Source organism: Rutilus rutilus, assembly GCF_951802725.1.
Source record: "Rutilus rutilus genome assembly, chromosome: 7".
In the NCBI taxonomy this organism is placed as follows: domain Eukaryota; kingdom Metazoa; phylum Chordata; class Actinopteri; order Cypriniformes; family Leuciscidae; genus Rutilus; species Rutilus rutilus.
Window position 1 is genome coordinate 29,922,108 of NC_140221.1, and position 16,989 is coordinate 29,939,096.

Below are 16,989 nucleotides of genomic sequence, written 5' to 3' on the forward strand. Positions count from 1 at the left end.
AGCAGAAGCACAAACAAAAGGAGTTTGTAAATGGAATTGAAAAAGATTTACAAAGTGGACGTCCAACTTTCTGCATAACACACAGACATTTCATATCTCTGGAGTCACATGTACCCACACCAAGCTCTTCATAAGCCAGTATTGACTACTGGACGTCACTGTGTAAACCACACGATGTTCCTTTACCAGAACAATCAAACAAACAAAACAGACAAAAAAGAAAAACTAAAAGTCCTCAGACATTCAAACCCATTTATAGTTGCAAAAATGATCATTAGCACAATTCTTATTTTTTTATTTTACAACTCCTAAGCTAAATTGAAAAGACACAGAAACCCCTGCAACCTTTAAAAACAAACGGTAACAATGAATAAACAAACTCTACTATTCTACAAAATATTCTCCATCTTCAGTTACTTGAATGCAGAGAAGAAAAGAAAAAAAAAGAGTTTTGGACTGTTTTCTTCCGGGTGGTGATGTTTCATTTAAGTCATTATTAAAAAATTAAATATACTGTATAGGTTATTAATTACAGTAACAAGGTTCCATGCAATCAGGTATTTCATTTTTTTTTCTTCTGTACAGAGTTCAAGAGATCAGTAGTTATTAGCAAGGCTGTACAAGCCAACACTTTCTATTGGCGCAGATGCTAGTGTGATGAATATGAGCGGCCTTACTGCCTCGTGTCAATACGCTGACCCTAAAGTTATATGGTAATACGTTACCATTGGAATAGCTACAGGTGTGAGACACAGAGCTTGCCTGTTTTAAATAGCATTTACATCACTCACATTTATTACTGGCAAAACGGATGATTCTAGACTGCGACGAAAGGATGTTCACGCCATCATAGCTAACAAGCGGACACAGACTCTTCACACTGCGGTTTTGCCACGGCAAGCATAATGACACCAGGCACAGGCGTAGTTGGTTTGCCAATTTATCTGAAAACAGCACACCAGCATTTCCCAACAGATCGATGAAGGCGTATCATACCCTTAACAGCAAAACTGACAAACTAAACCACCTGGGTTCTTTCAGTCAAATACATTATTATTACTTTATTAAAAACAAAAAGAAAAAAGAAAGAAAAAGTAGCAGAATTCATCAAGATTGCAAGAAAAGCACTAGCGGTAAAGAGTCCTCCGTCTGCGGACATGTTCGGCAAGCATGTAAGACCCACTGCGTAAAGGATGTTTGTGTGTTCATGATGACGACGATTTCGAACTCAACCAAAATGTAGAATATGGAGGACGAAAAACAAGAGCAAATGGAAAAAAGCCATTTGGCAGCATACAGTATTAAAGGATGAAAAGGTCCAGCTAAGGACTGCAGATGTTAAACAGCTGGGATTTACTAGGATAAGACGGTACAGGGAAGAAGCGAGTGAAAGTACATTCAAGTGAGAGCCCTTCACTCCGTAATGAGTGGGCAATGTGTTTGTGTCTGCGTGTAGGAGTGAGTCAGATAATGTTAAACAAGCAATGCTGTGGACCTCGTCTGCCCTTCACGTCAATGAACAAATCCCTTTCTTTCCTCCTCTTCCCTTTCAGAATATTCAAAACCTGCCATTGATATTAATACTTACAGCATGTGACAGGCCGCTCCATGTTTGGATCGATTTACTTGCAGCAGAAAGTTACTAGTGTTCAACTGGAGTTCACTCTACAGAACAGAGGAGGTGAAGAGGAGGACAACTCTGGGATACATCAATTCACATGCTCACTTTGTGTTTACAAATTAAAGAATATGAATATTCAATATGAAAAAAAAAGGACTGTTTTGAAATATTTGACAGCTAAAATTAATTCCTGGGCCTATTATTAAAAAATCTGCTGCCAGGTTTAGCCTTGTGTAAACAGTTATCTAAAGGAAATGTATAGCTAAGAGAAGGACCTCTCAGCACTGAAGGTGGCAACCCTGTATGTAAAGAAGAGAGAAAGGAAAGAAAAAGAGAAACTGGAGATGACCACTTAAAGAAACTGTCCATTCTGTCCAAACAAACATTCACACGTTGTTGAGACGTTCAGACGCCCATGGTGCCATCTTCATCCTCTCTTTTTCAATTTCAGCCTTTTTTCATTGTTTATAGTTATATGTTTTTCTATGGGCAAATTATGATCCATCGTCCCCCTGTGAATTCAACCCGTAATACCCAAATGCTTAACCTCAAACCCCCTTTCTTCTCCCTCAAGTGCACCGGTAACTGCCATACTATGTACAGAAAGTGTGTTGAAAGCTAAAAAGCAAGATAAAAGAAAACAAACAGTCACACAACCGACATGACTGAATTAGGCCCATGCACATGCCAGCACACACACACACACACACACACACACACAGACCTAATGTCTCGCTTTCTTACAAACACACACACACATGTGCGCGCACACACACAGAGTAACAAACTACAAGCCCTGCTTGTTTTAGTGGTGGCTGGACATGCAGCGGAGACACGGGAGGACTGACGATGAGGAGTCTGATGACGCGTGTGAATGTGTGCGCATGTGGTGCAGTCTTAAAAGATCAGACAAAATAGGCAGGTGGGTGCGTGTGTTCATGTGTATATGGAGGAAGTTGTCCTAGAATTTCAGCTGCCGACTCTTCCTGTACCTTTCCTCCTCTTCACCTGCAAAAGGCCAAAATGAGAGAGAGAGAGAGAGAGAGAGAGGTTTTTATAGTGCCTTCAGGAAATTAAGACCCAAAGAATAAAGGTGATTTTGAAATGGACAGGCCATAGTTAAAGAAAATACCTTCTTAAAGATGAGAGGAGAAAGTTAAACTGCCGGAGGAGAAACAGATCAGAAGAAACAAACAATAAATGACAGAGTCAATATAAAAGAGACAGAAGCATTGAATGGAATATTATGAACATTCATATCAAGGACAGCGACAACACTTTAGCCACACAAAAAGAGGGAAGCATGTTCCTGTAAACAGGCTGTACCTTCTAAGTGGTGGCGGGAGATATACTTGAGTGCCTCATCCAATAGGATGACAGGAATTGAGATCTTGAGGACTACAATCCATTGGGAATAATGCAGTGGAGTTACCTGGAAGATCAGCTGGAAAACACAAGATAAGACAAAATGAGAAACATAACACGCAGGGATGCAATCTCATCAGGTGTGCAACAGAGGCCAAAGAGGCGACCCGGGGGGCATATCCCAGCTTTAAAATGTGCAGTTACAGTCAGTTTTATCAAAGAAAACTTTAGGATGACCATGGCACTCTTTTTAATTAAAAAGGCTTTATTATCAGATGGCTACATACAAAAAAATCTTAAAAAAACCTCTCCAACGTGTTTCGGCCCATGCCTTCCTCAAGGAGAGCAACACAACAAACACGACAAACTCAACAACACATGCATGCAATTTCATTCATTAACAGCAACAAAAATAATAATAATTATTGCTTTTAAAATACATGAAATATTTAAATATTTTATTAAATTACAAAAATGAAAACAAACATTATTACTAAAATACTATTGAACTGTAGAGCAAAAAAAAAAAGTATTTAATAATAATAATAATAATAGTTGTTATTATTATTTTGCAGTACAAAAGTAAAATTGCATTGCTTTCTTAATTTCTTTGCTTTCAATCTTTAAACCATAGAACTTTTCTTTTTTGAAAAACCGCAGCCTCTCTTTTGCTGACAATAGATTTAGAAATTATAGTATAAATGTAGTAAATGATTAATGATTGTTTAAATGAGTTAATGATTCTCATTTTTGGGTGAACATTCCTTTTAAATGCTTAAATATGCACAAGTCTTTTTATCTCCAATTAATCTTCATTTTTATTTTTAGGTTTATTCCACTAGGTGTTTTTGAGGTTCAATCCATCATTTGTACCATTATATACAATATTAAATTTAACTCTTAAAGTGACAGAAAAAGAGATATTTCCAATATATTTGACTCACCGGTAGAGGCTCCACATACAGGATGAGGAAGTGTAGAGACAAGGAAAGGATTATGGCTCCCAGCAGCCATATATTCACCCAGGGTGGCATCCTCAGCAGAGACTGATTCTCTGACAGGCTGAATGAGAGAAGAGTTGGTATAAAAGTTATTTAAGACCGAAGGCACTGACTGAGACCAAGTAGTCATTTAGGTTATGCTCACATAAAAAAAAAAAAAAAAAAAAAAAAGACATAATGCACTTAATAGAGGAACAGTCCTCCTGAGCAACCAGGCTGTAAATGCCTAGATGAAGGCCACAATCTTTGAGGGACCAACCCAGATCTTTAACCACCAGTCTAAGCCACTCATATTTTATTGAAGTGAGAAGAATGGAAGTAGCAAAAATGACAACAATAACATACAAAATATATAAAACAATAACAACAAAAAAGATTTATTTTAAGAAAATGAACTCGAGAGCTGTTACAGACCCAGCTCAACCGAGCTCATTAGACATCTAAAGTGTGCTTTAAAGAAACTACTTCGACATATTGAAAGAACACAGTTGATGCAATGCCATCACCATGGCTGCAGATCTTACCTGTTAAGAGAGTTGAACATCTCTATGGTAACAAGCACCGAGAGAGCCATGGTGGTGGGGTAACGTGACTCAAAGACCTCACAGTTAATGCCCTCAAACATGGGGTTGTCTTCTGTACACTGCATGAAGTGCCGCTACAGATGAGACAATTAGACAGTCATATTAGCACCACTAGCCATCTTGAAGATCTTTAGCTACATTTCAAATGGTGATCTTCAAGTGTTTGTTTTCTTAGTGGTTTCACAGTGGCTATTAATAAAACAGAAAGGCTGTGTTCTAATAATAACAGTACATCTAATAATAACAGACGCAACCTTTATAAAGACAGGAAATCATTTGACCCATTGATAGCAGTCATTGAGACTCATTAGCATTGCAATATTACGGTTGTTCTGCAAAATAATAATAACAATTATTAGAATTATTACTATTATTATTATTATTATTATTATTATTATTAATAATAAATACTTATTTTTTACTATAGTTCAATAGTATTATTAAAAACAATAATAATTGTAATTAATAATTATAAATTATCTACTATTAGTAGTAGTTCAGAGGTCAAACATAAACGTAATGTACAGTATACGGTCTCACTGTTGACTCACCAGCTGATAAAAGGACACCTGTGGCCCTTCCTCATCATACAAATACCACCAGGTAGCAGCACTGACAGTGCCTAGACCCACATATCCTAGAAAAACAAGAGTAAAAGCCTGTTAATTGGTTAACGGTAAGTTCCCTTACTCTATATAGTGGAAATCTGTAATAGATCTAATGGGACATTTCACATCATTTTACAGTAAAATACTTTTTAAGCTTTTGGAACTGAAATAGAAGAAGTCATCCTATAATATACAGTGAAAAACTGTAAATTGACATTCCCAGAATTCTCTGTTTTCATTGAAGGTTTCAATAACGCTTTCTTATGATGTTTATTACATTATTTTAGTGTCATGTGAGTGACCATGTTGCCATTTTGTATTTGTGTGCATGACACTGTGGCATCTTCTTTTTACCTCAGTGGAAAAGCTAAACTATGATTTATAATGTGGCTTTCTCTTTACCACAAGTGTTTTTAAGGTTCTTGTCAGTATATTATAAATGTAAAAAATAAATAGTAATAATTTGGTATATTAACATTACTTCAGTTTTTTTTACAGTGTAGAGCTGATTTACAGTTTTCAGGGAAAATCTGTAGGTGAACTAATGTGGCAAAAACAAAATGTCAATAATATTAGATTCTATGAAATAACAGAGATATTGGGCTAACCTCCGATGGCCAGGTATCTGAAGAAGAGCCAGCCGGAGATAAGAGACTCCTTAGGATTTCGGGGGGGCTTGTCCATGATGTCCAGGTCAGGGGGATTGAAGCCCAGGGCAGTGGCCGGCAGACCATCCGTTACCAGGTTCACCCACAACAGCTGGACAGGGATCAAAGCCTCAGGCAGGCCAAGGATGGCTGTCAGGAAAATACTGTGAGAGGGGGAAAAACGGGAACTCACATGAGTGTAAATGTGGTTGGGATACTGAAGCACTAAACAAATCAGGCTCTCACTCACCACACCACCTCTCCCACGTTGGAGGAGATGAGGTAACGGATAAACTGCTTCATGTTGTTGTAGATGGCTCGTCCCTCCTCCACTGCGGCCACGATGGTGGAGAAGTTATCATCAGAGAGCACCATCTCGGAGGCGGACTTGGCTACAGCGGTGCCTGAGCCCATGGCGATGCCAATTTCAGCCTTTTTTAAGGCAGGGGCATCATTCACGCCATCTCCAGTCTGAAAGTGAGATGGGAGGAAGGAACAGAGTGAATAAGGGATAAGGGTCACTGGATACTTTTCACACAACACTTAACATTTGCTAAGCCCTAAGCCCCAATTATAAACCGTGACTGACCTGCTGGATAAACTGAATTGTGGCATATCATCAGATAAGCTTTTGCTCTATTCTAATGCACCTCTAGGAAGGTTCAGTGTGTTGGATCATTTCTGTATAATTCAGTAAAAGCTATACAAGGAATGCATGTATTTTTTTTCTTTTCCAAATCTTAAAACAAATCTGCATGCTAAGGCTTAAACAAAGTGTCAGCCGTCTTTCCCGAAGGAAAATGTATAACATCAGAAATAAATAAATAATTGTATTCAGCAATGATGCATTAAATTAATCAAAAGTAACAGTAAAAACATTTACAAAATTATAAAAGATTTAAATAAAAGATTATAATGCATCGTGGTAACCACAGAAATATTTAATATTTTCAACATTGATAATAATAATAAGAAATGTTTCTTGAGCACCAAATCATATTAGAATGATTTCTGAAGGGTCTTGTGACACTGATAACTGGAGTAATGATGATGAAAATCAGCTTTGTCATCATATGAATAAATTACATTTTAAAATACATTAAAATAGGAAACAGCTATTTTAAACTGCAATCATATTTCACAGTATTATTCATTTTACTGTATTTCTGAACAAATAAACGCAAACTTGCTGAGCATGAGAGTAACATTAATCATGTTACTATGTAATTTAACTATTTAAAGAGCAATACAATTTTAATGTTTGAAATGTCACACTTCATTCCAGAAAACACAAATAATATTCAAAAAAATTTTGCCACATAATGAATATGTTTTACTGAAAAATCATTGTTCTAGAAACATCCAATTCACTTCTATGGTATGTTCTGTAAAGCTTGTCTGAGTTAGCAACAGTAACCAAAAGGGGGTGGAGCTTATCAAAGGGTCAATTCAAGTATATTAGTTTATACGGTGGATTAAAGTAAAGATTTAATCCACACTGACCTGAGAGAACTAATGATCAAAAGGTACATTTTATTCACTCTTAGATAAAAGCGTATTACAGGCTGGGGATTAAACAGGAGTCAAGTAGAAGATGAGGAAATCTTTTTTTCTTCTGAAAGAAGCAAAGCAGCCTCTGTCATGCACACTGATGTCTGGGAAATACCTCAAGTCCCTAAACGATAAACAGACACATGCTGAGCTGAAGCTGGGGGCGACAGCGTGTGAACAGGAAGAGCACAGACATGCTCTCATAACTCCAGCAGGGAAAATCAGCGTAAAATACAAGGCTGTCTGTCTCTGAGAGATGTACAGTTGGTGCTGCAGCATATTATTGCTAAGAGACTGGAGACAATCAGAGACTTCATCCTTCTTATGATCCCAGATTGTATGATTGTCACCTTCAATCGTATCAACAGCCCAAGTCTGTGACAACAATGATCACATGCTGTAATTGGTGGTGGTAATGAAACATTTTATTTTACTCAAACCAAATGTATAGCAATTAGATTTTACAATAATATTAAATGTAAGGTTAATGCCTAATAATTCCTGGTCTCATGTTAATTTGAATTAAAAAGGTTTGAGTGTAGGGCCTAAAATTAACTTTTTCCACACTAATTGGTGGGTGAATTGAGAAAATGTACTGGCCATGATAGTGAACTTACAGTACATCCGGAAGGTCAGACTATCGTTCTTACAATTCAATTTAAAACATTTATTATGTTGTGTGTTGTAGCTCCTAATAAAGTAACCAATTGATGACTGACTTTCACTTTTTTCAGGCCAGTTTGTACTACCATTTGGTTGTTGGCAAATGTTTATTTCGGACTCTCTTTTGGTGTTTCAACAGAAACCAGCCACTAACCACTATATCTCACCATCGCTGTGATCTCATCAAAGGACTGTAGATAAGCAACAATCTTTGTCTTGTGTGCAGGCTCGACACGGGCGAAGCACCGTGCTCTTTTCACAGCCTCTCGCTGGGCCTCTGGAGTCAGGTCATCGAACTCTCTACCCGTGTAGGCCCTTCCTTCCACATCTTCATCCTCTTTGAAAATGCCGATGCGTCTGCAAATGGCCACGGCGGTGCCCTTGTTGTCCCCGGTGATCATGATGACACGTATACCGGCCTTACTGCACAGCTTCACTGAGCCAATCACCTCCTTTCTGGGCGGATCCAACATCCCCACACAGCCAACGAAGGTGAGATTTGACTAAACAGATGAACAAATTTTGCATGTAATCCAAGACATATAAATTTACATGTACAGTGGCATGAGACTTAATCCACATGCAAAATGTATGAACAAAAGCAATACCAGAAAAAGAAGTGGAATCTACAAACAAATATATATAATTTTTATGTGTGTGTATATATATATATATATATATATATATATATATATATATATATATATATATATATATATATATATATATTGCTTCAATAACTGACAATTGTTAATAAATATAATCTGATATAAACTATAATATAATAATAACAACTAATTAAAAATGTTAACTAATTAATCATAATTTTAAACCCAACAAAATTCTATTTGAGAAGTGTCCATGTGTTATCTTGCTTTAAAATAAACCTCTTGATGTATTTTGTGTCACTGTACATTATAGTATACATAGCGAAAAACTATTGTGGTAAAACATCAAGTGTACAGATGTGTATAAAGATTTTACACAACATCCAAACTCTCTCACCTCATACTCTGAGAACTTGACAGCGTTTTCCAGGTCCATTTTGTCATCAGGAGGAGGAGCGTCTCGTGTGGCCAAAGCCAAGCAGCGCAGTGTGTCTCTGCCTGACCCCCAGTCTCTAATAGTGCTCATCAGCTCCTCCTTCACTGCCATGGTCAACGGGACACGGTCTTTACCAACACGCACAAACTGGCAACGGTCAATCACGCTCTCTGGAGCACCCTACATACAGAAAGAATGAAAGGAGAACCAGGTGTGATGCAAAGTTTACTGAAGGCATTTACAGATGTCCATGTTCAGTGTTGGGGGTAACGCAAGTTACGTAATCGATTACTTTTTTTATGCTGGGTACACACCAAAAGATTTTTTACGTCTTATAAGATTTTCAAAATGTGCTAGACCACAAACATGAGGACAAAAAATCCTAGATTTAAGCGTTTTGCTCCTATAGTGTGTGGTGTGCCATGATGTGACAAAGACAGCACACCACACACGAACAGATTTTCAATCAGAGTCTCGACTGTGAACACAGGAAATCTCGCAAAATCTCGCGAGACTTCAGAAGCATGGCGAAATTGCGATAGTGTTTGGAATGATTTTCACAGAAAATTCACGTGAAAAAAAACATTGTACCCACCATTATATATAACCTTTTATACAGAAATATATTCATTCTTTATTGTCTTTATTTATTCTTTATTGGATTTATTGTCTCTTTAGAAAAAGTTATTTAATCCCTTTATAGAACCTCACTGAACCCTTAAAGGGATAGTTGATGGACCCCATTGACTTCCATAGTATTTTTTTTTCCTACTATGGAAGTCAATGGGGTCCATCAACTGTTTGGTTACAGACATTTTTCAAAATATCTTCTTTTGTGTTCAGCAGAAAAAAGAAATTCTTATAGGTTTGAAACAACTTGAGGGTGAGTAAATGATGACAGAATTTTCATTTTTGGGTGAACTATCCCTTTAACATTCAGCTTCCTGCAAGTGTGTGTGTGTGTGTGTGCGTGTGTGTGTGTGTGCGTGTGTGTGTGTGTGTGTGAGAATGACCGTGTCTTCCATCATCTTGCTTTCTGATTGGATATTGTTTTGTTTCACGTGATAATCTCCAGAACGTGCGTGCGTTTGTCCTCGGAGTTCCCCCCACACATCAGGATTTCTGATCGTAAATATTAAACATGTTGAATATTTACGATTCATGATCGGGGCGGCTCCGACATTCTTTCATTCGGACACTCTTAATACGCCTCACACCAAGGGAAAATCTGCTAAGATAATCTGTTGAACCATCAAGATAATTGGAACATAGCTAGGATTGTCGGAAGGGGGGAAATCGGCCCAAAATCAGCCAGATTATCTTTTGGTGTGTTCCCAGCATTAAAGTAATGCATTACTTCTAAATCTACAACAAAATATTTGAGTTATGTTTTCAAATAAGTAACTCAAGTAACTTTGTTTTCCCAATTATTGACTGGCATATGGAAGTAAAATAATGCCAAATGTTTTTGAAACAAAAAAGCCTGTTGAATTGCACTACTTGAAAAAAATATGCATTGCATTAACCATGCTTGCATTTTAATGCATTGTATTTTTAGGGCTTGCATTTTTATGGGCTGAAATTCAACATGGTTGAATATTTAAGCTGTGAATATTTCAATTAAAAACATTTCAAACACATTTTCATTTTTAAAAATCCAATAATCCATATTCACCTTTCATATTTCACTTCCAAAATATTCAAACTGTTTAAAAATACAACCTATAATATTAAACAGGCAATTTTCGGTGCATTTTATTTCGCTTTGAAAATTCGCTTCCACAAATTCAGTGGTTCAAATTCGACAGAAAATACTACGTTGACATCCAGGAACTGCAGGAAAAGCAGTAGATTGCCGAGCACACTCTCCATCTGCTGTTTGTCGAACTCACCATCAGGTGGTGCAAAAGCGCGTGTTGACGAAGACCAGCAACAGTTAGAGCAAGCCATTCATTCATAAAACTCATTTAAAGCAATGTAAGTGTATTTGTGGTTATTATGACGGCTGTTTTATGTTAAATTCAGTGTCTTCACGGTTACTTTTCCTGTGTAGCCTACAAGCATCTTTCTCTACAGTGAACAAGATTATAATGTTATTCCCCTGATGCGGATGTACAGATCCAATGTTACATTTTTGAGGTTGACATATATTTCTCTTGGTTGTTTAGTTGCCTTAACTTTATATTGTGGCAATGTGCTGCATGCAGGCTATTAGGGTTTCCCTCAATACTTAAGGATTGCCCTGCTGAACATATAAAACGCTTAATGTAGCTTAATGGACTAATTACAGTGATATGAAAGACCAAACTCGCAGGCAAGCAGATGGACTCAGAATAACGCGCAAAGAGCGTTTCCCAGTGATAGACTGGCATAAAGTTGGCTTGACGTTGGACATTCGCACATTTAGGGACCGTCTCTACAGTGTATACGACTTTTGGTATACACGTTTCTAACTTCGATAGCATTTGAATAGAACGACTTACAGTCATAAAACCAACTGTAAAGTGTTCATGTGGTGCCAGGCATAATGCGCACCCTTTAGATTTTTGATATTTATTCAAATAAATTGAAGTTTGCTATTGAAGTTAGAAACGTGTATGCCAATGTTTTATGCAACTTTAGAGACTAAATGTGCAAATGTCCAATGTCAAGCCAATTTTACATTTAGTCATTTAGCAGACGCTTTTATCCAAAGCGATTTACAGTTAAACTAACAATAGGAGGACAACAATATGCAAGTGCTATGACTTCCCAGTTTAAGCTAATGCAATACACGTAGGCATACTATATATATATATATATATATATATATATATATATATATATATATATATAGAGAGAGAGAGAGAGAGAGAGAGAGAGAGAGAGAGAGAAAATAGAATAGAAGAGAAAGTGTTAGTATTGATCAAGTGTTGATTTTATGGCAGTATATCACGAAACGCTCAGCATGAAACTTTGCGCGTTAAGTTCATATTCTTGAGTCCATCTACTTGCCTGCCTATATAGTAGCCTACAGCCTACATCCCCAATAAGGTGCGAGTTTGGTCTTTTATATCACTGTATTAGTCCATTAAGCTGCGTTTAGCGTTTTGTCCCGACGGAAGGGGAATCCTTGAGTATGATGAGTTATTGAGGGAAACCGATTATAATCCCGTTCATGGTAGAGAAAGCTGATAACATGTAGGCTACACAGGGAAAGTAACAATGAAGTTATTGAATGAAATATATAAACAGCTTTTGTGTGTCTATCATCTTTTCCGCTTACTGACACAGATAATCATTTTCATTTTATGAATGAATGGCTTGCTCTTCTAACTGTTGCTGGTCTTCGTCAACAACACACGCTTTTGCACCACCTGCTGGTGAGATCGACTAACAGCAGATGGAGAGTATGCTCGATAATCTACTGCTTTTCCTGCAGTTCCTGGATGTCAATGTTGAATTTACTGTCGAATTTGAACCACTGAATTTGTGGAAGCGAATTTGCAAAGCGAAATAAAATGGACCGAAAATTGCCTATTTTTAAACAGTTTGAATATTTTGGAAGTGAAATATGAAAGGTGAATATGGATTATTGAATTTTTAATAATGAAAATGTGTTTGAAATGTTTTTAACTGAAATATTCACAGCTTAAATATTCAACCATGTTGAATTTCAGCCCATAAAAATGCAAGCCCTAAAAATACAATGCATTCAAATGCAAGCATGGTTAATGCAATGCCTATTTTTTTCAAGTAGTGCAATTCAACAGGCTTTTTTGTTTCAAAAACATTTGGCGTTATTTTACTTCCATACTGGCAGGCTATCCCATCCCCATTTTGAGAGAAATCAGGAGTGAGGCAGAGGCGTTGTGTACGCTGTGTAAACATGATAGATATTGTAGTTATAGACTAAATATCCACATGCTTTATTCATCTAACTTGCACAACCTAAAAACATTCAGTGTAACTCAAAATTAATAAAAACATTGAAATACAAAGTCAGAATATTATGCAAATCTGCAATAGTTAAATACAATAAATCAAACCTACTGTATGTATTTAATCTCACTTTTTAACCAATGTCTTTGCTGCTGACTTTCGATGATCCAATTCAACTATACTAAAGCAAAATTAACTTTACATAAACATCACATTTGTGTGTTTTTTTTTTTTATTGCTGAGGAGTGTTTAACTTTCTTCTCCTGCATCCTATTTGTCTGCAATCCAGAATGGCAGCACAGCTGAAAGGTTTGTTTGAGAAGCACCCTCTACTGTACAGGTGTGAATTTGCATTTCCTTTTGCATTTGCACCTTTGGTGCGAAAGGGCCTTTATATTTGCCAAACATAGAACCAATTTTTTTTTTTTTTTTTTTTAACACAAAAAAGCAAGACCAGCCCAGATGAGAGAAAGTAACACAAAAATAATGTAATGCATTACTTTTCATAAAAAGTAACTAAGTAATGCAATTAGTTACTTTTTAGGGAGTAATGCAATATTGTAAAGCATTGCTTTTTAAAAGTAATTTCCCCCAAAACTGCCACTGTTTTTGGATGTGTTTAAGCTAGCAATACCTTGACAAACATCTTGCTCTGAGAGTTTGAGCCATTGGGAGTGCAGTACACAGACATGGACTTCCTGTCTCTGGAAAACTCCAGTGTGAATTTTTTCTGCATGAGTTTTCTGATAATCTAGGGGGAAGAAGGAAAGAAAAAGAGATTAAGAGAGAATGAGAGATGTTACATTAAACAAAAGTGAAACACTCTCTGCTATCAGTGTGCAAGTATGTTGGGTAAGATGCCCTGCACTCTCTCAGCTGTTTTCTAGGGTTGCCTTCAGACATCACTGTTTGAAGTCAGCAGTCAAGCCCAGGTGGTTGGAGAAGAGTCTCATGCACAGTAACTGACAGACTCTATGCAACACTGCAGTAGTTTTCTCAAAAAGTGTTTAGACTTTAATTACAGTAGCAACAGAAAATTTCTAAATATGTTTGAAACTAACCGCAAGGTTAAACAATTAGGCATCCCTGCATATAACTTTTTATATAAAAAAAAGAAAAAAAGTACACAACATTTAATGAAAAAGCATTCAAAAGTTTGGGAGTTGGTAGGATATTTTAATGTGTTTAAAAGACGTATCTTATACTCACAAAGGCTACATTTATTTAATAAAAATACAGTAAACAGTAATATTGTGAAATATTAGTACAATTCAGAATAACAGTTTTCTATTTTAATATATTTGAATTTATTCCTGTGATGAAAAAAAGCTGAATTTTCAGTTGCAATTACTCTAGGTCTCAGTGTCACATGATCTTTCAGAAATCATTCTAATATGCTGATTTGGTTGCCAAGAAACATTTCTTAATTGCTTAATATTTTTGTAGAAACCATGATACATTTTTGCAGATTCTTTGATGAATAGAAAGTTAAATAGAAAGTTCAAATGAACAGCATTTATTTGAAATATAAATATTTTGTACGAATAATTTTACTGTCACTTTTGCACAATTTAATGTGTCCTTGCTGAATAAAAGTATTAATTTCTTAAAAAAATAAAAAAATAATATCTTACTGACCCCAAACTTTTGAATTGGAGTGTACATATTTCTACCATAAATAAAAAATATTTTGCTAAAAAATAGAAACTGATCATCCCCCATAATTTTCTCTTATGTATTCACTTTTGAAAATAAATAAATAAAATTAAATAACCACAAAAAAATATGCAAGAGAAACATTCAGTGATGCAAGAGTATCAGTTTGCCACTAGGTGGAAACCACTTCCATCACATGAGAACAGAAAGCATTTACACTGACCTACCTACTTACTCTGTTGCTGTCTCTGTCTGTGGCTCTGTTTTATATTGGGATCAGATGATCTACTCAGTCATTCTACAGATGTTTAGATAAGGCATGCATGTATGAGAGAAAACCAGTGTCTCCCATTTCCAGCTTATCTAAGAACACGACATCATTCCTCAGCAGGTTTCCTGTGTTCTCAATCCTCAAAAAAAAAACCATCTAACTCCCTATTACATCAATTAATGCGCCCATCCAACCATCTGACATCTTTGAAAGTTTACCACCAATATGTAGAGACAGAAGAAATGTCTCTTTTTTGTTTCCATAGGGCAGTGAAGTTTTGGATCAGAGTGGAAAGTTTAGATAACCAGGCGAGTGTATGAAGAGGTTATCTAAATATTATGCTTTTCCTCTGGGAGTCTGTGTGACTAAGTTTCTTTTTTTGGAGAGAAGAAGGATTAAGGGGTCAGCAGAATAAAGAAAGTGATGCTGGTCATTCACTCTTTCAGAGAAAAATGATCCCCGTAGGGAAAAAGGAGAGGGGGATCAAGACTAGTCCACTGTTCCAATGTTTTTATTTTGTCCCAGTGGTCTTTCACATCATACTTACACCAAGTGGCATGCATGCATAAAGTTTAACAACTTGTGTGAGTGTTTGTGTGTTAGAGACATTTCCCATCATGTTTTCAGGGTTTTAGTGAAAATCATTGTTTATATGCAAGAGAAACACGCGCACACACACACACACACATATTCGTGCTGTCAATTAATAAAAAAAACATAATTAAATCGCACATTTTTCTGTAATTAATCGCACATTTTTCTGTAATTGCTATCATTCACACCTAACATTAAAGTTTTTTATATACATTTTTATGTTATAATAATTTGAAAGCTATCACTTTTAACATTTATTGGGCTTTAAAAAATATAACATTTAATTTAAGTGAACTTAAAAAATCTTCACATAAATCAGGAGTATTTTGTAATAAATGCTACATTTAACTGTGCCCTTCAATAGATCAGGACTACATTTTTCTATTGGCCCAGTCAGACCGGTTCAGATTCCCTTTCGATACGGTTCACACTTGCTTCAGTTTCTGACGCTTATTGGGAAAACTCAGTTTTCTCCGAATACTGTAGCCTGATTGGTTCACGCCTTTCAGCCTGCCAAAAAGGGAGGGGCCGATTGCCTATACAAGTTGTGCTGAAAGCCATTTTCGTGAACATTTTTCTCCTTCAAGCGCGATGATAATCTTGCTGACTCCGAAGAGAAGAAAGAAGCCTTCTGTTCGCCGTAGAACAAGCCTGAAGCGGGTATTAAAGGCGCTTTCACACTTGCAACTCACTCAGCGTTTCTCCCCTGCGGCCATCCAGAAATTACTCTGAGCAAATTTCACGATCTAAAAGAGCATCATAGAGGGCTCCTCTGCATCCCTCGGATGAACACACTGAGTGCATAACTTGCCTGGGACACGCCCACGCTGAGGTTGCACTCATGGAGACCAACTGCTCTCGCACGGGCAAGCATGGGTCTCACACTGCTGCGCTCTGGGACCGCTTTCTTTAAAGCGAGCAACCTGCCTTGCACGCTCTCCCCGTTGTCTTCCCTGCTCAAGCAGAGACGGAAGAAACAGTGGAGCCGCGGGGCGGAGCAACCAGACTGTACTTAGCTCATGTCGGCCCAGCGCCCACGTGCCTCACTCTCCCCTCAGCATGACGATTCACAAGTGCTCTTCACCCGCGAAGACCAGCACCCCTCACTTTGTGCAAGCGGCATGGTTTCTTTTGGCGGCTCCGAGGAGGGCTTTGACGACAGTATGCCGCAACCGACCTCGCCCTGCACGCCACTAAGTCCACGGCCCAAGCGATCGGTCATGCCATGGCCAACCTGATGTTCCACGAGCGTCACCTTTGGCTGAATTTGATAAAGATCAAGGACGCAGACAAGACAGCCCTTCTTGACTCTCCCTTGGGTCTATTTTGTTCTGGAGTGGATGGCTTTGTGGAGCTTTTTACAGCAGCCCAGAAGTTGTCGCAGGCGATGTGCCACTTCATCCCAAGGCGGGCCAGTTCTTCCTCTGCCTCGAGTCACCCTAAGTCGTTGTCAACTCAGCAGC

General features: G+C 37.3%; 1 protein-coding gene across 2 annotated transcripts in view; it reads right to left on the reverse strand.

The window, feature by feature from the left end:
• Positions 1–577: 577 nt before the first annotated feature.
• The window catches only part of atp2a3 (ATPase sarcoplasmic/endoplasmic reticulum Ca2+ transporting 3), a 63,584-nt gene continuing 47,172 nt past the window's right edge, over positions 578–16,989 (reverse strand). The window contains exons 12-22 of one of the 2 annotated variants that reach the window (XM_084415019.1): positions 13,640–13,756; positions 9,046–9,264; positions 8,208–8,543; positions 6,077–6,297; positions 5,788–5,990; positions 5,123–5,208; positions 4,512–4,645; positions 3,931–4,048; positions 2,948–3,065; positions 2,754–2,782; positions 578–2,629 (exon numbers count right to left, since the gene is read on the reverse strand). In XM_084415019.1, coding sequence (XP_084271145.1) covers positions 2,778–2,782; positions 2,948–3,065; positions 3,931–4,048; positions 4,512–4,645; positions 5,123–5,208; positions 5,788–5,990; positions 6,077–6,297; positions 8,208–8,543; positions 9,046–9,264; positions 13,640–13,756 — 1,557 coding nt within the window. In that variant the 3' untranslated portion in view covers positions 578–2,629; positions 2,754–2,777. The remainder of the gene's footprint in view (positions 2,630–2,753; positions 2,783–2,947; positions 3,066–3,930; positions 4,049–4,511; positions 4,646–5,122; positions 5,209–5,787; positions 5,991–6,076; positions 6,298–8,207; positions 8,544–9,045; positions 9,265–13,639; positions 13,757–16,989) is intronic. The other variant, XM_084415018.1, reaches the window with a different exon arrangement.